We start from the raw sequence: 23498 nt of genomic DNA, 5'->3' as shown, positions 1-23498 counted from the left end.
TGACGAGCCAGCAATTCAGTGCACTGTAATTACACATTGTAAGTAAAGAATGAAGAAGCAGAGACCAGCTGTAATGTATAGCGGCATAGAGATTTTCAATACCTGCACCGCAGTACACTCTGCCAGCCAATCAAAGGCCAGCAGCTGACGTTGGTGTGCCAATCACAGGCGACACATAGCAGTGACGTCATGTGTCGGTAATGGAAGGCAAGCCCAAGTCAGCTGCCAGCATCTGCCCCGGCTACAGAAGACACCGCATGTCGTGTGAGTAGGGGGAAGGTCAGAAGAATGTTTGTTTTTTAATGTGTTAGAGAACAGCTGAGCATTATTGCAGGATGGACCCAGGAGGTGGGACATTATACCAGAAAGGGGCTCAGGATGGGGGACATATATTGGTAGATATAGAATAGGGACATTATACCAGGATGGGGGACGTTATATCAGAAAGGGGTCCAAGATAAATGGGCATTAAACCAGGAAAGGGCCCATATGTTACTGGAAGCGGCCATGATGGGGACATTTCACAAGGATGAGGGACATTATTACCGGAAGGGGCCAGTATATGCGGCATTAAATGAGGAAGGGGGTTATACATTACAGGAAAGGGCCATAATGGGGACATTTTTCCAGGATGGGGGACATATCAGGAAGGGGTCCAGGATATGAGACCTGAAACCAGGAAGGAGGGGTCATATATTATTGAAGGGGTCATGATGGGGACACTTCACCAGGATGGGGGACATTATTACCGGAAGGGGCCCAGGTTGGAGAACATTAGTACAGGATGGGGACATTATTACATTATAGGAGGGGGTGAAAAGGCATGCCTTTACAGAATTTACTATGCTATAAGGTCCCATACATATGTCCAACATGCAGAGGTGGGAGGGAGGGCGGAACAGATCTAAATTGTGCATCAGGGACCATCAGACTCTAGTTACACCACTGCTTAGGACATTATGGTGGCTCAGTGGTTAGCACTGTTGGTTTTCAGAACTGAAGTCCTGGGTTCAAATCCCACCAATCAGAGCATCTGCAAGGAGTTTGTATGTTCTGCCCCTGTTTGTGTCATTTCCTCCAGGTTACTTGTTCAGCTTTGTACTTTGTTCTTGTTTGATTAGTCTGTAGCAAACAGCAGAAAGTTTGTACATTTTGCTAATAAGCCACATTTGCAATCAGTGGTGACGAATTTTGATTTTAACTGTAACAGGGAGTACGAGCGTTTTGCCCGAAAAGTGCTTTCCTATAGATCATTTAACTATTTGAAGGGAATTTGTCAGCTGATTTTTGCTATGGAATCCAGATGCTGGATGATGTAGGTGCAGAGACACCGATTCCAGCGATGTATCACTTACTAGACTCCTTGCTGTCGTTTTGATACAATCCCTGTTTTCTGTGCTGTACATGTAGCAGTCGCCAGAATGCTGAGCTCTGTATAACCCCGCCCACACCACTGATTGGCAGGAATCAACCAATCATTGATTTACACAGCTTAGCCTGACTGTCTTGCACAAGGCACCTAGTCCTGCAATGATAATTTCCTGCTGATAAAACACTGATTGTATTGAAACTACAGCAAGCTGCTGAGCAAGTGCCACATCCCTGAAATCAGCACACTGCCCCCTATTCCTTTTAAAGCAAATAGCATTTAGAGTAATATAACTCTGTGACTAGACGTTCTCCATTATTCTTGAAGCCCTCCACAGAAATATATAGACGTTTTGGGTTTTTTTTAAAGAAGAAATTATGTTTTACAAATGCCCTAAAATATTTTACCAATCATTTATACTTAAGTTTCAATAATGGCTTCTTACCATAGAAATCTTTCTATTCTTGGCGGGATTCTCTTATATTTTAATGATGTGTTATTCACACGGCGTTTTATATCCATGGATGAAGTATGTGAATGTGATCTGAAGGTGCGCAATTATTTCACTCCACTTTCCGAGGTCTCCTTGTTTCCCACATCCTATTTCACCCTCCACTAGCCTCCACCTCTCCGTTATTCCTCTGGTGGTCTTAGGCAATCGGCGGGTTTAGATTTCTTTTATGTTGAAGCTTTCATCCCAAGGGAGTGAGAATGAAGAGATAACACTCATATTACTTTAAAGTGTGATTGGAAATTTATTTTTATAAGGTAATTATGAAAGGGGAGATACTTAAAGGGACAGTACATGTATTTAAAATGTACCGTAATTACATTTATGGGTTAATTTTTTTTATTTGAATGTATATATTTTAAGTTAAAAATTTTTACAATTGGGTTTCATTGAAAATATATTTACAATTTGCCTTCTGTAGCATTCATGGTGCAATGTTTACAGCTGGTTGCAGAATGAGTTAACTGAGAATCTGTCAGTGAGTTCATTTTAACAGTCTTATGGGAAAGTTTGAAGATCTTTAGCGTTTTTTTTGCTTTTTTTGGGGGGGAGAGGGGGCTTCTCTTAGCTGATTCACGATCATACCACTAGTGATGGGCGGACTCGCAGATACCCGGGATCGGCGGGTCCAACCAAGTTTTAAAAAATGATTAAGGGCCTATAATTTATTCACAAGTATTTTCGCAGTTGGATTTATCCATCAGGACTTTATGACAATTACTTACCGACTTAATCGGACAACACTTTGTGGAACGTTAATGGAATGTCAGGTCTCACTTTGAGAAAAGTAGGACACTGAAAATTGTGGAACAACAAAATTCATAAAAAAAAATCCGGTTCGGGCCCAGAATTCATCCCGGATATCTGGCCAGACGCTGGTCCCCATATAAGTCTATAGGGACCCAAATCAGGAGTTTAAAAGTGGTGGTAGAAAGGATAGGGGGTTTAGAGCAGGCGCATTATACTTACCGAGTCTCCGGTGCAGCTGTAACGCTACTTCCGGGGCCGCTCATTAAGCTCATACATATGCACTGCTTCCCCCACGTCTCTGGTTGTAGTCAGATGCGCCCACCCTGTGTGACAGCATGCTTTCAACCACAGACACTGTCTATGTGCGTCTCCATTCCTGTAAAAATATATAAGTAAAATATTTGTCGTATGGTCACCCATATTATGATACCCAGCACAGATAAAGCATACGGCTATAGGCTGCAGCCCCCAGCCGTGCGCTTATCTTGGCTATGTATCAAAATAAAAGGAACTGCATGAGGGTTTTTTAAATTATTTAAATAATTTTTAAAAAAAATGGCTTGCAGTCCCCCCCAATTTTGATAGCCAGCCATCATAAAGCCCGACAGCTGGGAGCTGGTAATCTCAGGCTGGGGAGACCCATGGTTATTGGGCTGCCCCCAGCCTGAAAATAGCAGCCTGCAGCCTCCTGGAATTATTGCATCCATTAGATGCAACAATCCCGGCACTTTACTCGGCTCTTCCTGATTGCCCTGGTGCAGGGGAAATAAAGGGTTAATAACAGCTCACTGCTGCCACTAAGCCCTAGATTAGTAATGGGAGGAGTCTATTAGTGCTGACATTTCGTACTCTACAAGCCTACCCTCTGATTACACAGTATACTGAGGGTTACAGAACAAATAGCCACGACCGGCTCTAGAATAACATATAACGTGTTTTTCTCTAATGGATTTTTTTATTTCTATGCTCCATTAAAAATGTAAATGATGATGTATGTGTCATCACAGAGCAATTTCTCATTCCCGCTCATCATTTGTTACCGCTCATAACGTGCTGTCATAATGTAATGTGGCTTATAAACTTCATATACTCATTTATCACAGATCAAACCCATCAGTGTATGGACGTGCAGGGGGGCTTCACAAGGAGGGGAACAGAGAATGAGGCCAAACGTGAAAACTGGACTTTTATATTAGACTTTGGGGGGGAGGGGGGGTTGCCTTGATATGCCTCCTTGTTAGCTGGAGGGTTGTTCAGAACTATGATATCGGACAGAAAACCTCTGCATGTGAACATTGACTGCGGTCATTTTTCATTTAGTAAAAATCATATTTCATATGGTATTGCAGTTTTATTAACTAAAGGTAAGCAATGATTTCAGTTACAATCTGCATTCATTTTCAGAACCCCCACCACCTCCTTCCTGATGTGTAATTTGGAGCCTAATCCAAGTCTCAGTTTTTCTTTTGGGAGTGTCTCTCCCAGTAATACAGGTTGGATGTGATTTCCATGTGTATAGAGTTCTGCTTCCATTACTTTCATATATCAGGACAGCTCCCAGTAATTTACTTTCTGCTCCATGTGCTTTCCTCCTTATTAATAGCTTTTTTTCAGTGCTCTATGAGATGCTTTCTCCCCTCTCCACTGCAGATCTTTGTACACCCACTTTTCCAACATACGCACAAAAAATGCAAGTGTGACACATTCCATTTTGTCCATCCATGTGACAATTTGTCTGTACATGTGTGCCATTCATGTGACATTCATGTTTCCTCTACATACCGGAAAAAAAACTCATGACCATAAAATTAGTGGTTTGGATGTGTAAAAGGTGTGCAAAGATAGATGGATAAATAGATAGATACTGTAGATTATACAACTATTTAGCCACATAAATAATTAAATTAAAAAAAAACTTCATGGGGTCCCCCCGATTTTTGATAACCAGCCAAGGTAAAGCAGACAGCTGGGGGCTGGTATTATCAGGCTGGGAAGGTCCAATGTTATTGTTCCCCTTCCCAGCCTAAAAATACCAGGCCGAAGCCTCCCCAGAAGTGATGCGTCCATTAGATGCTCTAATTCTAGCGCTTTGCTCCGCTCTTCCCAATTGTGCTGGTGCGGTGACAATAAGGGTAATGGTAGCTGGGGTTGATGTTAGGTGTGTAATGTCAGCTGGCATCAAGCCCTCGTGTTAGTAAAGGAGAAGTGTCTATAAGTCACCCTCATTACTAACCCAGTAAGTAAAGAGCGAAAAACACACACCCAAAAATAGTTTATTTGAAAAAACACTCCCTCGAAAGACTTAAAATGAGAGAAATAAAAGCAAAACACTCGTTCCCAGGTCTGTCTTAGTGCAGCGGTTCCCACAACGTTCCTCGACTACATGGATCAAAGGCTATGGAGCCTCAGAACGAGGCTCTATAGAGTTTGAATAGCAGCCGGTCACTGCTGTGCTCTGTGAGACTCGGCGACTGTGATGAGCGGTGACATCAGGAACATCATCGCTCATCACTCTGAAACCTGACAACTGATCACAGTCACCAGGTATCAGAGTGATGATGTTACTGATGTCACTGCTCATCAGTCACCGAGTCTTATGGAGCATAGCATGCATCAGAAGTGGCTGTTCTCAAAGTCTATGGAGCCCCGTTCTGAGGCTCCATAGCCTTTGATTTACGTAATTGAGGAACTTCATGGGAACGAGTGACAGTGTTTTGTTTTTGATTCTCTCGTTTTATGACTTTCAGGTTTCCATTTGAGGACTATTTTGCATTCACTGGACTATGTCTGACCTGCATGGCACTTTTTTTTAATAAATTGGTGAAGCAGGGAAAGAGTTGGAGAGTGTTTTTTTTCCAAATAAACTATTTATGCCTGTGTTGTTTTTTTTTTTTTTTGTTCTTACTGGGTTAATAATGGTGGTATCGGATAGACACTTCTCCATTACTGTCCCCAGGGTTTGATGCCAGCTGACACTTCACAGCTGACATCAACCACAACTACCATAACCCTGATAGCCAATGCATCTGGACAATAGGGAAAAGCCAGAATTAACACCGCTAATGTGATGTGCCACTTCTGAGGCGTCCGTTGGCTGCTAATTTTAGGCTGGGAAGGGCCTAATAAACATGGGCCTTCCCAGCCTGATAATACCAGCCCAAATCATTTTTTTAAATTATTTATTTGTTTAAGCAAGTCTAAACCCCCTTTAGTGCCTTTCATGTGGCAAGTTTATATGTAGGGGAGCTGATAGATTTGTAACATTTTTGCAGACAGCTCCGCTATATAAAAGATTTATAGTTGGAACATTTTTAATGAAGATTGATTAGAAAGTAACTTCACTTTCCACTTAGGAAGCAAATGAGCGGTAGAAAAGGTTTCTGTGTGATTATATAAATAGCCAGAAAGATATTTACTTTGAGCAAACCCCATAAGGCGACATTTACACAGGATGAAAAAAAACATTGCCACAATCCTCCTGTGCGACCTACTGATTTTGTTGCTGCTGATTTGTCCCTTCTGCAATGAAAGGGGTTAAATCTGCATTAAAAAAAATACAATATATATTGACATATTCCGCACCACAGGTAAATTAACGTTGTGAAATTTTTGGCATCACGTGGATGAGATTTATCCGCTGCAGATTTTCCATGCACCATTCCTATATTCTTCTGTAAAAAGTATTACCATATTTATGCATTTTTCTGACCATTGGATGATTTTTCCAGTATATTTCCGTCCACGTCTCTGTTGTTTGTTTTTTTTTTTATTATTTGGTTTTTTTTTATACTTGGTTTAGTTGCTCATTTTTTTGCTCTGTTTATTTACAGGTGTTTTGATGTCGGCCTCCATCGCTTCCTCATAAGGTGAGCCTGTGTGCAAATGCTCATAAGCGGTACATTGTTTGCATTATGTTATGAATCTTAGAGTTATAATTCTTTATTTGCATACGTGAAAAACTGAGATTTTCATAATTTGTCCGGTTTTACCTTTTAGTTTCAACAGTTTTGCAAAAAAATCCTTACAGAAGTTTTCTCAAAATTTACAGTGAAGGAAATAAGTATTGGATCCCTTGCTGATTTTGTAAGTTTGCCCACTGACAAAGACATGAAAAGTCTATAATGTTAAGGGTAGGTTAATTTTAACAGTGAGAGATAGAGTATCCAAAATAAAATCCAGAAAATCACATTGTATAGATTATATAAATTTATTTGCAAGTATTTGATCCCCTACCAACCATTAAGTGTTCTGGTTCCTACAGACCAGTTAGACGCGCCTATTCAACTCGCTACCTGCTTATAGACAGCTCTTACATTGTTCCCTGTATAAAAGACTCCTGTCCACAGACTCAATTAATCAGTCAGACACTAACCTCTACAACATGGGCAAGACCAAAGAGCTTTCCAAGGATGTCAGGGACCAGATCATAGACCTGCACAAGGCTGGAATGGGCTACAAAACCATAAGCAAGATGCAATCGACATCGATCTTGGGCTCCATGCAAAGTCTCACGTCGTGGGGTATCCAGGATCATGAGGAAGGTTAGAGATCAGCCTAAAACTACACGGGGGTATTTGTTAATGATCTCAAGGCAGCTGGGAGCACTGTCACCAAGAAAACCATTGGTAACATATTGCGCCGTAATGGTATAAAATCCTGCAGTACTCGCAAAGTCCCACTGCTGAAGAAGGCCCATGTGCAGCCAGCCCATCTGAAGAAGGCCCATGTGCAGCCGCCTGTTTGAAGTTTGCCAATGAACACCTGGAGTATTCCGAGAGTGATTGGGAGAAGGTGCTGTGGTCAGATGAGACAAAAATTTAGCTCTTTGGCCTTAACTCAACTCGCCGTGTTTGGAGGAAGAGAAATGCTGCTTAGGACCAAAAGAACACCATCCCCACAGTCAAGCATTGCGGTGTAAATATTATGTTTTGGGGTGTTTCTCTGATAAGGGCACAGGACTATTTCACTGCATCAGTGGGACAATGGATGGAGCCATGTACCGTAAAATCCTGAGTGACAACTTCCTTCCCTCCACCAGGACATTAAAAATGGATCGTGGCTGGGTCTTCCAGCATGACAATGACCCAAAACATACAGCCAAGGCAACAAAGGAGTGGCTCAAAAAGAAGCACATTAAGGTCATGGAGTGCAGTAGTAGTAAGAAGGATTTGCGGGGCACTACTTTCACTGAGGACTGTCCACATTAAACAATCAGCAGCTAGTTGTGAAAAGCACACACGGTGCTATTGATCTCTGCTGCGACCAGAGGAGACTTCCAGGTCGGACTATACTGAATACAGCTGCGGGGTGCTTGTTCCAAAAGCATCAGAGCATAGAACATTAAGCAAAGGAAGAAAAAAGGAACGGCACTCACCGGTAATTGCTGTGAAGTGTTCAGATTTATTTCATGGTCAGAGGATACATGCTTCGGCGTTACAGGGAGGGAATGAGGATTGTTAGCACAAAAAGACTACGGCCGTTTCGCCCCTGTAGGTGGGGCTTCAACAGGTCTTACAGATTAGTGACCTCACTATGCAGGTTTATAAAAAAGCAGCAAGCTCCAATCATGTGTGCAGGTGAGTTAAAAAAAAACACATATAAAAACAAGTAAGCCCAAAATGGGCTAATATCACTAAATGAATCGCAATGACGGACACACTATTATAATTTCATATGATGATATAGTAAATTGTGCTTTTTCAACCCAAAAATACGACTAAGTCGTTTTTTTCATTAAAGCCTAGCGGGCCCATAGCATTATATTTGATAATGTACTCAGCTTCCTTTTGTAAAAGGACCTTATGAGTATCACCACCTCTAGGTGACGGTTCAACCAATTCTAATCCAGCAAACGTTAATACGTTGCAATTTGCTTCATGAAAATTTTTCACATGTTGGATCATCTTGGTTGCGCCGACTCTCATGGGCAGGTGAGATCTTTAGGAAACCCATAGCAGTGAATAATTTATTACATCATAAAAGTGCCCACCCAAGACATGTCCTCAAATCCATCCCATACAGCCAGTTTCTGCGGGTTTACAGAGTTACAAATGATATTGAGAAATTAAACGAACAAATTCAGGATCTTCAGAAAAGGTTTTTAGAACGCGGTTACCCAAGAGCCGAGGTATTTGCAGCGCAGGAACGAGCTAATAAAAAAGTAACAAAAGAAAAAATAAAAAATAAAAAATTGTCCAGAAAAACAGGTTCCAGTTCAGACCAGCAAAATAATTCACAAAAACGTTTGATTTTTAATTTTAAGTATAGTCCAATGGACAATATCATTAGGACTATAATAAATAAAAACTGGCACCTAATAGAAAAAGACAGAGATTTAGCAGATACAGCTAAAAATAGACCACTAATTACATACAGACGGTCAAAAAACATCGGAGACATACTAGTAAAAAAATGCTACACACCAACCTCAACTTGGCTGCATAACCTTGGTCCTCTGGGTAACCATAAATGTGGTAATTGTTCATTCTGTCAGTACCATCTTACTGGTAAATCTCTAAAAGTGGGCAATGCCTGGCACAGGACCAAACATCTGATTACTTGTAGAACCAAAATGGTAATTTATATCGTCTTCTGTCCCTGTGGATTATACTACATAGGGAAGACGATCAGACCACTCTTTGTGCGGTTCCGTGAACATAGGAATTCCATAACCACAGGAGTCGGCGCAACCAAGATGATCCAACATGTGAAAAATTTTCATGAAGCAAATTGCAACGTATTAACGTTTGCTGGATTAGAATTGGTTGAACCGTCACCTAGAGGTGGTGATACTCATAAGGTCCTTTTACAAAAGGAAGCTGAGTACATTATCAAATATAATGCTATGGGCCCGCTAGGCTTTAATGAAAAAAACGACTTAGTCGTATTTTTGGGTTGAAAAAGCACAATTTACTATATCATCATATGAAATTATAATAGTGTGTCCGTCATTGCGATTCATTTAGTGATATTAGCCCATTTTGGGCTTACTTGTTTTTATATGTGTTTTTTTTTAACTCACCTGCACACATGATTGGAGCTTGCTGCTTTTTTATAAACCTGCATAGTGAGGTCACTAATCTGTAAGACCTGTTGAAGCCCCACCTACAGGGGCGAAACTGCCGTAGTCTTTTTGTGCGAACAATCCTCATTCCCTCCCTGTAACGCCGAAGCATGTATCCTCTGACCATGAAATAAATCTGAACACTTCACAGCAATTACCGGTGAGTGCCGTTCCTTTTTTCTTCCTTTGCTTAAGGTCATGGAGTGGCCTAGCCAATCTCCAGACCTTAATCGCATAGAAAAATATGGAGGAGCCGAAGCTCCAAGTTGCCAAGCGACAGCCTTAAAGTTTTAATGATTTAGAGATGATCTGCAAAGAGGAGGGGACCAAAATTCCTCCTGACAAGTGCGCAAACCTCATCATCAACTGCAAAGAACGTCTGACTGCTGTGCTAGGTATTCAGTCTTGTTTGCCAGAGGGATCAAATACTTATTTCTCTCTGCAAAATGCAAATACATTTATATAATTTATACAATAGGATTTTCTGGATTTTATTTTGGATATTCTATTTCTCACTGTTAACGTACCCTTAAAATTATAGACAGTTCATATCTTTGTCAGTGGGCAAACTTACAAAATCAACAAGCGATCAAATAATTATTTCCTTTACTGTAATGGCCGCCTGCTGTGTGTGTAAAATGTGGATAGACCCTGTAGGTGAAACACAGTCCTCTAAATGAGGTCTTAAAGGGAACCTGTCACTGGATGTTTATAATACTCACGTAACGGTCGGTGCAGAGCAGACTGGTCGGATAGCCATCTCCGTTCTCCGGGTCCGTCATTCCTTTTTCTGCCATCTTTGTCCTCCTTCTGAAGCTAGTGTGGGTGACCTGTACTATGTCATACACACTAGCCGGCATTGAGGTCCTACGCAGGCGCACTTTGATGTGCCCTGAGTTGGGCAGATCAAAGTATTGTAGTGCGCCTGGTACGGGAGCTCAATGCCGGCTAGTGTAGATAACGAAGAACGCGTCATCTACACTAGCTTCAGAAGGTGGACAAAGATGGCCAAAAGAGGAGGCGCAGACCCAGATAACAGACGCCTATCAGACCAGTCTGCTCCGCACCAACCGTTAGGTGAGTATTATTACCATCTGGTGACAGGTTCCCTTTAAAGGGCTTTGTCCTGTGAAAACAAGTTAGGACTTATCTATTTGAAACATGATAAAGCCGTGTAAGATCAGTTCGGTGGGTGCAGTTGAACCGAACTTTCACGGGTTCAGACTTGACCTGAACTCCAATGGAAGTCATTAAAAATTGGCAGTTCGGGTCTCTGCCCACATGCAGCCAACCATAAACAGGTCACTTCCGAGAGAGGGTGGGCGGCGTTTTTCCATTTTTTTCTTTTTTTTGGTGCACACTACATCCGATCCCGCTGTTGTTACCCCCAGAACGAGCCGTTCAAACACTGCAAGTGGCTCACACTGGACCAAGCGTACCCGAGCACAAAGATACTCAACAAACGTAAAATCTGTGTTTGGCCCGAAAATCAAACATTGGGTTCACTTAACTCTAGTGATAAGTCCCTGACCGATGAATTTCTGACTACTGGTCTCCTCAGCAGAAAGGAGCACTTTTATTCCTGCTAAAAGGCAAGATAGTGTGCTGGCTCGACCACCACTCAGTTCATTCCTTATGGGTCTGCCAATCGCTGAGCTCAGCCTCATAGAGAAGGAACGGCGCCCGGATGAGCATCGGAACTACCTCCCCATTTTATAACTGGAATAAAAGAGCCTACAAATTCCTTGTTCTGCCAAACGGTGTTGGTCCCGTTGGTCTGACCCCCATCGATCAGCCGGTTATCACCCCTGTGTTGGTCCCGGTGGTCAGACCCCCTCAATCAGCCGGTTATCACCCCTGTGTTGGTCCCGGTGGTCAGACCCCCTCAATCAGCCGGTTATCATCCCTGTGTTGGTCCCGCTGGTCAGACCCCCTCAATCAGCCGGTTATCACCCCTGTGTTGGTCCCGGTGGTCAGACCCCCTCAATCAGCCGGTTATCACCCCTGTGTTGGTCCCGGTGGTCTGACCCCCATCTATAAGCCGGTTATCACCCCTGTGTTGGTCCCGGTGGTCAGACCCCCTCAATCAGCCGGTTATCACCCCTGTGTTGGTCCCGGTGGTCAGACCCCCTCTATCAGCCGGTTATCACCCCTGTGTTGGTCCCGGTGGTCAGACCCCCTCAATCAGCCGGTTATCACCCCTGTGTTGGTCCCGGTGGTCAGACCCCCTCAATCAGCCGGTTATCACCCCTGTGTTGGTCCCGGTGGTCAGACCCCCATCGATCAGCCGGTTATCACCCCTTCTGTGGTAGTTGCTAGCTAGCTTTCATATTAAAAGAAAGAAGTTGAAGGAAAAAGGACAAAACACAAGAACTCATTTTTGATTTTTTTAGATTTTTAGGGTCGAAGCCGTTTTTCGATGCTCGGTGCATGATAAAAGCTCCACGTCTGCGCCGGTGTTTGGATACAGTGTAACAGATAATCTCTTTAATGTATCATTTTCCATACAACAGTCACAGTTTGATGCCAAACCCCTTAGTAAAATTGTATCACAGACGGATCACTGTCTAATTGTCATCACACACCTCGACAACAAAGCCGCTGCGCCGAGATAACACATGAATATGGAGCAGCTCTCTTTGTCTAGTCAGGAATTGGCGCACGCTACGATTCACACCACTAAACTGATCCATTTTTATGAAGCTACTTCATAGATTCCCTCAGTAGATACTTTACATATCTGCGGCCAGCAGCTGCCGCATCTATATCTCCAGGATGGATACATAATACATAAAATGACATTGTATCAGCATCTCTGTCCCAAATAATTCCTGGTTTCCCTGATTTCTAGTCTTTTGCTTGGGTTTTCTGAGCACAGATATCGATGTCACAGAGTAAGGGCGCATCATTAAAGGGGTTGTACATGATTAAAAAGACACGGCTGCTTTCTTACAGAAACAAGCGCCCCATCTGTGTACAGGCTTGTAGGGGTGTTATACAGCTCTGCCAAAAATTGAGAGACCACTGCAAAATTGTCAGTTTTTCTGATTTTTTTTCTCTTTATATTTTTGAGTAAAATGTAAATTGTTCTTTTATTCTATGAACTACTGACAACGTCTCCGAATTTCCAAGCAATAAATTTTGTATTTATTTTCTGAAAACGAGAAATGGTCAAAATAACAAAACAATGCATTGCTTTCACACCTCAAATAATGCAAAGAAAACAAGTTCATCATCATTTAGAAACAACAATACTAATTATTTAACTTGGAAAGAGTTCAGAAACCAATATTTTGTGGAATAACCATGATTGTTAATCACAGCTTTCATGTGTCTTGGCTGATTTCCACCAGTCTTTCACACTGCTTTTGGGTGACCTTATGCCACTCCTGGCTCAAAAATGTAAGAATTTCTTCTTTGTTTTATGGCTTGTGACTATCCATCTTCCTCTTGATTACATTCCAGAGGTTTTCAATGGGGTTCAGGTCTGGAGATTGGGCTGGCCATGACAGGGATTTAATGTGGTAGTCCTTCAGCCACACATTGACTGACCTAGATGTGTGGCATGGTGCATTGTCCTGCTGGAAAAACCAGTCCTCAGAGGTGGGGAACATTGCCTGAGCAGAAGGAAGCAACTGTTTTTCCAGGATAACCTTGTATGCGGCTGGATTCATACGTCATTTGCAAAGTTTAATCTGCCCAATTGGACCATAAAGGACTAGAGTAAGGTGATCTTCCCTGATGAGTCTTATTTTCAGCTTTGCCCAACACCTGGTCATCTAATGGTTAGACATAGACCTGGAGAGGCGTACAAGCCACAGTGTCTTGCACCCACTGTGAAATTTAGTGGAGGACCGGTGATGATCTGGGGATGCTTCAGCAAGGCTAGAATTGGACAATAGTCTCTTAATTTTTGCCAGAGCTGTATCTCCTTATAAGTAAAGAAGGTTGTACTGTAATACTACACAGAATGGGTGGTCAGGGGCGGGACTATTTAGGAAGAAAGCAGCAACGATTTTCTATTTTTGGGCAACCCCTTTAACTCCTTCCAGACATGTGATGTACATGTTAGTCATGTGTTGCACTAAAAATATTGAGATAATATAAATATACCTAAGCTACTGCAATGCCCTGCACATGAGGTAAGAGACATGACTATATCAGCAGAACTATACTACATTTCTAATTGGAGGTATTTGCTAATATTATTATTACACCTACTACATATCGGGATAGGATCTTGGAGATGGAAATACCCCTTTAAGGTATTGGAACCTGCGATCTTTCAATTTCTTGTAATTTATATTGCAATACTTTAATATTACAGTACACAGGATATGTCATTGTCTCCTAAGAAGCCCAGCCTGTTAAAGCTGAAGTCTGAGTTGGTACATTACTACCAACTCCCCCGATAACTATGTCTGAAATCACATCCATGGTTTTTCCATCTACCTTTGGAAATGGGCCAAAAATACCCCAAAATCATAAGTTCCCACCATGTGTTCTTGATGCTACGTAGATGCTGAAAATCCACATGAAAAAAACACGTACATGTTTTTAGTGCATTTCTGCTGCAGAAACACAGTAAAAAAAAAAAAGCAAATAATCTGCATAAGGCTGTAAATAACTTTATCAATAACATTTTGTCAAAGACAAATACCAGGAAGTATCAAATACTAGGAAGTATCAAAAACAAAACAGCTTTATTTAAAACATAACACCACAATAAGAGACAAATAAAGCAGCATCAAAAATGCAAGCAACAAATTTAGCATTTGTATGGAAGCTCTGAAAATTGATGAGGCCACTTTATTTGGATATTCTGTAGACTGTGAGTTCTCGTGGGCAGGGTCCTCTCTTCTCCTGTACCAGTTGGTGCCTTGTATTGTTCATAAATAGTGCTGGACTAATAATAATAATAATATACAACCAACCATTACTCTGTTACTGGACAGCAAGTGAATGTCACGCTGTAGAGCATCAGAATGGGGACACCTAGACTAACCCTCAGGGACACTGCGTTGTCACTTAGCTCAGAGGTACGCTTGGTGGTAGCGAGGTTTGAGTTGCCAGCGTGACCCTAATTTCTGTCCAAGCACTGGTATATCTCCCCTCCCCCCACCCAAGGGGTGAGCCAAGACCGTAGTCACAAACCTCACAACAAAATACGGACAGGGGAGGAACCAAAACTCGTAAACACGGCAAGCAAACACAAAGGAGCAACAATATGTGCACAAGGGAAAATAACATAAATAGGGGAAGTAAACTAACAACTGGGAAACTTCCACACCGCACAATAAATACACCACAGATTACCAAATAGGAACAGCACAATTAGTCCAAAATCGTCACAAACTGGAGCTATATTCGGTGCAGACTGAAAGAACCAAGTATCTTAAATAGGAAGTACACAGCTGTTTTGTGGCAATTAGCAGCCTGAGCTCCTATTTCCTGCTTACCAGTCTGCAGGAATTATATCCTGCAGGGCAGAAGACCAGTGAACCTAAATCAGCCAACGCCCGGCTCTAGCTGAACAACTCTAAAGCATCAGGTTGCTTTTCAGACATTGTAGTGTGAACAGAGTCCGATGACGCTGTGAGGGTAGGCCTGGGCTATAGGCCGTTTGTCCAGATGTAATAAGATGATCTGTGTGTGTATATAATTAAAGCATAGATGTTGTTGCATAATTATCTGTGTGTCTATATGACAATCGCGTAGAAGCTTCATAATATGATTCTTAGATGTGTGTTCAGCAATGTGTTAATGTGGCGCCCTGGACAAGCCAGGATGTCACAGGTACTGCAACAACACACCCCACACCCCGGTTAGGAACATCAAAGTCAGACACAAATCCTTGTTGCCTCCCTCTGATGTCCACACCAGGTGGGGCGGAGCCAGGCGGTTGGCTCCTCCCACCGAGGAGTTCACAGTCCTGGAGGCGGGAAAAGGAGAGGGAGTGTAGTGGAGTTGAGGAGAGTAGTATGTAGAGTGTGAGAGGGAAGTAGTAGTGGAGGAACTGACTGGCCGTGGCGTGTCCCGGGCACAGAAACAGCAAGGTTGGCAGACTGTGGTGACCGTCTGCAGGAGAGGCCGATTGACGCACAACCGTAAGGACCGGGGACGGGCGGTGGCCCGCCGGTACCGGATCGGGGAGCGAAGAGAAGCCAGCACCATCCGGCAGGGCCTACGAACCCCGACCAGGCTAGGAGTCGCCGCTAAACCGGTCAAATCCGTCAGGGACGGGAACCTCCGGGGTTTCCCAGCAATAAAGACCCGACTGAAGGCAACCGCTCAACCGTGAAGGGAAATACAGCTACCACCACAGCTAGAGTTCCCAGGGCCAGCGCCTGCAGGCAAAAGGGGCTCCTCCGGCAAACATACCGCTGGGGAGCGTGTTACCGGTGGGAAGCCATCGGGGCCGAGAACATAACACCGGTGCAGGGAGAGACAGTTATCGCCAACCTACCGGGAGTGACCGTCGCAGCCGTCTGTGGGACTCGTCCATCCAGCCGTTTGTTTTACCAGAGACTCCGTGTGCGTTACTGGCTGAGTAAGTACCACCGTGCCGTCTGGCACTGCGCTGCCCCGCGACCCTGCACCTGGCCAAGCCCCGCAATCCATCAAACAGACAACTCCGGGCCCCGGGACTACCAAAATCCCCCTACCCACGGACGGGAGGAAAACATCCCAGCTGCTCCCTGTCACCGTTCCCGGGATCCCCGTACAGACCAGCGGTGGTGCCCCAACCTCACCACACACCGTGGGTGGCGTCACAAACCGACATCCCAAACACCAACAAAACACCCCTTTCACTCACGGGCGAGGAGCGCCGCTCAAGTCTCCGGATCCGCCCCGCCGCCCGCGACAACTTGGCGTCACAAACAGGATCCTACCGTTCTACTGCCTGGTGGAAGTGCACCTTGTGTCCCGCCGGAGGTGCCCGGCCGAAAATTTTCGGAAGCCGTGATATTGGGCGCGAAAAGTCCCCGCTCGAGCATCTTCCCGAGCAGTGGAGGCGCGAAAGTCGAAGCTCCGCCCCTGAAGAGGAGGTGCCAAAGAGACACCAAGGGGGCACGGATGGCGTCTGGCCGCATGTAGACCGCGGCTATAAAAGCAGGGACGCCAGGACCCTGTGGCCATCTTTTGGTTCCTGGAGGAGGCTGCCGCAGCGATGCACCGTCCGACGAGCAACAACGTAACCCCCGCGCCCGGCACCGCGGCGTGGGTGGAGGTCCGGACCGCTCAGCTGCATAGCCGACTGCAGATCCGAGTGCAGCTCCTCTTGGAGGAGTGGGAGGCCGACATGGCGGATGTGGTGGCGGCCATACGGAGACGTGAGGTGGAGGAAGTTTCGAAGAGCGGGTAAGCGACCCACGCCCCTGTAGCCCTATAGGGTCGGCCATCGTGGCTGAGGAGCCCGGTCTGCGCCCGCTCGCCCTGCTGCCTCCCCCGCTGCCCGTATTGGCTGCCGCTGCCCCGCCACTAGGCCCGCTACCACCGCAACCGGTAGCGGTACCCTGCCAATCCGCCCAGGCGGACCGACCTGCAGCCAAGGCCCGTGACCGTCCGGCACCGCTCCCTTGGAAGATACCAAAATCCGAGCCCGTTAGCGGAGATGCCCCGGAGGCACACACAGTGACCGTGCCTAGGCCCGAACCGACTCTGGCAGCCTGCCCCGTGCAGGAGGAGACTGAGGTCAAGCGGGAGCAGCTCCCTGTACCCATCCCCCATGCCTCGGCTGAGGCTGCGCCGGGTCGTTGCTGCGAGGCAGTACCCCAGGCCATGACACCGCGGGACCTCCCTCCCCGAACGCCAGTAATAGGCAGCGTAAAGGAGGTCTCGAGGGGCACGACCCGTGCTCAGGGGCCCGCAATAGCCCCTTACTGGGACAGGGAGCCGACACCATTGGGCCAAGAAATCGCGGAGAGAGAGAAGAGGAAGGCGGAGCTGGTAGCCCGCACGATAAGAGAGAAGGAGAACCTCCGCAGGGCCACTTTCCGAGTGCGGGGCCCGAGGTATGAGGGGCAAGTGAGGAGGTTCGACGTCCGTAGGGGCTACGGCTTTATTTTTGAACCGGGCCTGGAGGCTGAAGTTTTTATAGCCCGGAGGGACGTAAATGACCACCTGCCGGAGGATCACCCAAGCCGCAACCTGCTCCCCGGCGACCTTGTCACCTATACCCGGCACTGCGGGGAGAGGGGCTGGTTTGCCCTGGATGCTAGGCTGAGAGGAGGCCAAGAGCCTCAAGCGCCCACCCAGCTCCCTCCCCCGCCAGGTGTAGTGGATTTAAAGTGATGGTAGCGGTCCTCCACCGCAAGTGTCCCCGTTGGGACCACAAGCACCGTGTGATGTTCTTGATGTTGTTGAATGTAACCGAATGATAAGAAGAAGTAATCAACCGAACTGTGACCAGATTAGCACCGAGATTAAACCGGCCATTTCCGGCAACTAGTCCCCGTTGGAACCCCTTGCACTGTGCGTAAGGAACTGCTTACGGACAAGCCCGAGAACTTGCAGGGCAACCACAAACTAGTGGCATGTAAATAAAAATGTTGGCTTGTTACCGTGGCCGCCTCCGGAGAGCCTGATTTGGGAGGATGGGCCTGGAGGAAAGGGATGGCCCAGGCCCGCCACTACTGTAACCGGTGGCAATCCTCCGGGGGTCAGGGGTCCCCCATGGACGTGGGTCCCCTGAAAGAGACCATACCCGCTCGGGCAATTTGGTTCTGGACTGGGGCAAGGGGTGCTGCCCACTTCTTAGGGGCAGCATCAGGGCCAGGTTGTTTGGGCGGGGGGAGAGCGGAAGCCGTACCGTTAATAAAATGTTGGTAACGTTAAAGCACTGTGCCTCCCGTTATGGGAAGTTTATAAAATGTTTGTGATTTTACATGTTTTACCGTTTTTCTACCTTTTTTCAGTTGTGAAAAGAAAACCGGTGATGGACGAGCAGCCCGCGGACGGTCTGCATTTAACCAAGGGGGAATGTGGCGCCCTGGACAAGCCAGGACGTCACAGGTACTGCAACAACACACCCCACACCCCGGTTAGGAACATCAAAGTCAGACACAAATCCTTGTTGCCTCCCTCCAGGGGCTGATGTCCACACCAGGTGGGGCGAAGCCAGGTGGTTGGCTCCTCCCACCGAGGAGTTCACAGTCCTGGAGGCGGGAAAAGGAGAGGGAGTGTAGTGGAGTTGAGGAGAGTAGTGTGTAGAGTGTGAGAGGGAAGTGGTAGTGGAGGAACTGACTGGCCGTGTCCGGGTACATGGCCCGGGCACAGAAACAGCAAGGTTGGCAGACGGTGGTGACCGTCTGCAGGAGAGGCCGATTGACGCACAACCGTAAGGGCCGGGGACGGGCGGTGGCCCGCCGGTACCGGATCGGGGAGCGAAGAGAAGCCAGCACCATCCAGCAGGGCCTACGGACCCCGACCAGGCTAGGAGTCGCCGCTAAACCGGTCAAATCCGTCAGCGACGGGAACCTCCGGGGTTTCCCAGCAATAAAGACCCGACTGAAGGCAACCGCTCAACCGTGAAGGGAAATACAGCTACCGCCACAGCTAGAGTTCCCAGGGCCAGCGCCTGCGGGCAAAAGGGGCTCCTCCGGCAAACATACCGCTGGGGAGCGGGTTACCGGTGGGAAGCCATTGGGGCCGAGAACATAACACCGGTGCAGGGAGAGACAGTTACCGCCAACCTACCGAGAGTGACCGCCGCAGCCGTCTGTGGGACTCGTCCATCCAGCCGGTTTTTTTACCAGAGACTCCGTGTGCGTTACTGGCTGAGTAAGTACCACTGTGCCATCTGGCACTGCGCTGCCCCGCGACCCTGCACCTGGCCAAGCCCCGCAATCCAAACAGACAACAACTCCGGGCCCCGGGACTACCAAAATCCCCCTACCCACGGAGGGGAGGAAAACATCCCAGCTGCTCCCTGTCACCGCTCCCGGGATCCCCGTACAGAGCAGCGGTGGTGCCCCAACCTCACCACACACCGTGGGTGGCGTCACAAACCGACATCCCAAACACCAACAAAACACCCCTTTCACTCACGGGCGAGGAGCGCCGCTCGAGTCCCCGGATCCGGCCCACCGCTCGAGCCACCGAGCAGCAGCGCCGGACCCGAGCGTGGTGAGCGCAGCGCCCCGCCGCCCGCGACATTAACAAAGACGATGAAGCTAGAATGTACAATAAACAAAGAAGTATTCATAACATACTGATTGTATCCATAACATGTTGGTTCTCACCACCTGGGATGTAAAACTGGGGCTTTATCTTTACTCCTTGTTCCCGTTTCAAGGTCAAATGTTGGACTGTATAATCATGAGATTCTTAATACATGAGCCAGAAGCTAGCTTCTGCTCAAGCAGTGAATATGTCTTGGCGTGATCATTGTTATCAGAATTAATTATATCTGCGCAGATCGATTTTTAAATCCATCTCTGTGACCCTGAGAAACCCCATTTGTGGTCTCCCCAAAATTCCCAACCTTGACAACGCCATTCCACCAAGTGCATGACAGTGACAGCCCCATTTTTGAGACAATCTTTGGCATGCCCCTTCAATCTTATTAACATGCATCCATCTAGTGACACATTTCTGTCCCGACAATTTTCAGAGTCTTTTTTTTTCTTCCACTACTAAAAACTGAATGGATACCGAAGGAAATAGTGTCACATATTAAAGGTACAATTTTTGCAGCTTGATGGCTATAAATTTGGAACTTAACAAAGTAGCATATCATCAGGCGCTTACAGGTTTACTGTGTTCTCCCTCCATTCCCCGGTCGTCATCGTGTTTGTCGCACCAGCACCGTACTTTGAAAGATGAGACTGCTGTTTTAATGTCCATATCAGCTGGATGTCTGCGAAATGTCTTTCCTGCGCCGATATCAGCAGGTCTGCAATTTCCTGTAATGGAATCGTGAAATTGGTGCCAATTACTATATTTCATACTAGTGTCGTTTAAGGCCTTTGAAGTGTAGCGAAAAAGTCTGTATTATTATTGTTTTTTTATCACATTTTTGCAATTAAGTTCTGACACACTGATTGTGACCGGAACACAGAGGTTTATTCTCATTCAAGATCTTAACAAATAAACAATATGAAAGGAAACTGTTATTGGGAAAAGGAAAATCGAATTTCTACATTTGTAGCTTAGGGGAAGCTCGGTTCCCCTCTCTTATCTCCATGTAACAGCCCACTTGAGCATTTGGTTAGCCAGTGATTTAGTAGTTCCATTGTGTATTGTAATCCCTTTAACAGGGCTTCTTCCCTGCCTCACCTAAAGCCCCCGTCACACATAGCGATGTCGTTAGCGAGATCGCTGAAACGTCACAGGTTTTCTGACGCAACAGCGAGCTCGCTAGCGATCTCGCTACGTGTGACACATAGCAGCGGCCGGCCCCTCGCTGCGATATCGCCGATCGTACCTGAACATCCTGGTTCATGTATCGATCGTTAGTGTCCCGCTGGGCAGCATGCATCGCTGTGTTTGACGCCATAACAACGAGGAGCGACCTCGTTGGCGACTCAGAACTCAGCGTTCTATCAAGGTCTGAGTCGTCAGAATAGCTCCTGTGTGACATGGTCCCAACGACCGCCGAGGTCATTATACGGATTGCCGTATCGTTGCAGCGTCGCTAATTAGATCTACCTGTTTGACAGCTCACTAGCGACCATGTAGCGACGTACCAGCGATCCTGACCAGGTTGCATCATTGTCGGGATCGCTGGAACGTCACTACGTGTAACGGGACCCTAAAGCGGGCTAGCTAGCGAGATCGCAAGCGATGGTACCCGCCCCCATCGGTTGAGCGACACTGTGTGCCACAGGCAGCAATATGCCAATCTCGCTTACCCCGTCACACTACTTACCTTGTCAGGATGCTATAAGGTCATCCCCAGAGGAGTGGTCAGGATGCTATAAGATTGTCACCAGAAAAGTAGTCAGGGTGCTATAAGGTTGTCACCAAGATGAAGTCTCTCATTTTTTTTTGTTTTATTTCTAATAAAAAATGTTTTTTATGTGTTGTGTTTTTTTTTATACTGCTTACTAGAAATTCATGGTGGCCATGTCTAATTAGGTGTGACACCATGAATTCTGGGCTTTGTACCAGCTGAGAATACAAAACTAGTATTAACCCCTTTTATTACCCAGCTTGCCACCGCCATCAAGGCCATTGGACGAGCCAGAAAAAGCGCCTGGAAATTGCGATAAGAAACATTGCGCCATTTCCAGGTGTGACTGCGGACTTCGGAGAATCCCAGCCCCCAGCTGCCTGGTTTTACCTGACTGGCGATCAAAATACGGCGGGACCCCACGCATTTATTTTTAAATAATTTTTTTAAAGAATTAAAAAAAAAATTAATGGGCTTCCCTGTATTTTGATTGCCAGTCAAGGTAAATCAGACAGATGGGGGTGGCAGCCCACAGCCGTCTGCTTTTTCTGCGCTGAGAATCAAAAATACTGAGGAGCGCTACGTCATTTTTTTAAATGATTCATTTATTTTACAGTACTGTGATGTCAGGCAATCAAAGACCCGGCACATGGGTGTCTGCGATTGCCAAACGCCACATCACATGACAAGTGACATCATACTGTCAGAAGCCTGTACATTCTAGCAACTATCTAAGCTTTATGGCTGTGTGCAGCTCCTGCCACATACGAATGTATGAGCTGCATTCAGGTTTCTCCAACAGGCAATCACAGACGCCCACACAGCATCATAGACAACATTTTTTTATTAGAAATAAAACAAAAAAAAAACATTTAGAGACTCCATCTTTATTATAAAAAAACCCTTAGTCCAACGTAGTCCACAGGCACAGCAATGTCAGCTCTGCTTCATTGCTCTGTACAGACAAATGTCTATGAGAAACCAAGGAAAAAAAAATTGTGAAAACATACCCTGCTGTAACTAAATAAAAGCATAGTGCATATAACATAGGGTACTTAGTAAACACTGTTTTTGATCAAAAAAGCATAAAGCTATCCCACCAAACGTCAAGGTGTACCCAGTTGGGATAGTACCTACACTCTCTAATATTAAAACCTTACCATGGGTCTAAAATAGGCCTCAATGTGGCTAAGGGCTGAGAGCGACCGGGTCCCAACAGGACACACACAGTCAGGGGGATTCACAGAATGAAATGTCCAGCTCGCTGAGAAGGGGGCCACTCCCTGTTTGTACTGAATACAAAAAAACTACATAAAAACAAAAAAGTGAGCCGGAGTATGAGATGGTATACATGGAACTTGTGAGACCATGTTCACACTGGCCATGAGACTAAGAGAAACCAAGGAAAAAAAATTGTGAAAACATACCCTGCTGTAACTAAATAAAAGCATAGTGCATATAAACATAGGGTACTTAGTAAACACTGTTTGTGATCAAAAAAGCATAAAGTTATCCCACCAAACGTCAAGGTGTACCCAGTTGGGATAGTACCTACACTCTATAATATTAAAACATAGTACCCTATGTTTATATGCACTATGCTTTTATTTAGTTACAGCAGGGTATGTTTTCACAATTTTTTTTCCTTGGTTTCTCTTAGTCTCATGGCCAGTGTGAACATGGTCTCACAAGTTCCATGTATACCATCTCATACTCCGGCTCACTTTTTTGTTTTTATGTAGTTTTTTTGTATTCAGTACAAACAGGGAGTGGCCCCCTTCTCAGCGAGCTGGACATTTCATTCTGTGAATCCCCCTGACTGTGTGTGTCCTGTTGGGACCCGGTCGCTCTCAGCCCTTAGCCACATTGAGGCCTATTTTAGACCCATGGTAATGTGTCGCCCTGGGCA

At 45.8% G+C, this 23498-nt stretch overlaps 1 protein-coding gene across 7 annotated transcripts in view; it reads left to right on the top strand.

The window, feature by feature from the left end:
* The window catches only part of HHAT (hedgehog acyltransferase), a 407838-nt gene that overhangs the window by 224481 nt on the left and 159859 nt on the right, over nt 1–23498 (top strand). For all 7 annotated transcript variants that reach the window (XM_075339171.1, XM_075339170.1, XM_075339169.1 and 4 more), the window contains one exon: nt 6461–6496. In XM_075339171.1, coding sequence (XP_075195286.1) covers nt 6461–6496 — 36 coding nt within the window. The remainder of the gene's footprint in view (nt 1–6460; nt 6497–23498) is intronic.

The sequence above is a fragment of the Anomaloglossus baeobatrachus genome, chromosome 3 (assembly GCF_048569485.1).
Source record: "Anomaloglossus baeobatrachus isolate aAnoBae1 chromosome 3, aAnoBae1.hap1, whole genome shotgun sequence".
In the NCBI taxonomy this organism is placed as follows: domain Eukaryota; kingdom Metazoa; phylum Chordata; class Amphibia; order Anura; family Aromobatidae; genus Anomaloglossus; species Anomaloglossus baeobatrachus.
Note: the sequence above shows the minus strand (reverse complement) of the source record. Positions and strands in the feature narration are given on the sequence as shown.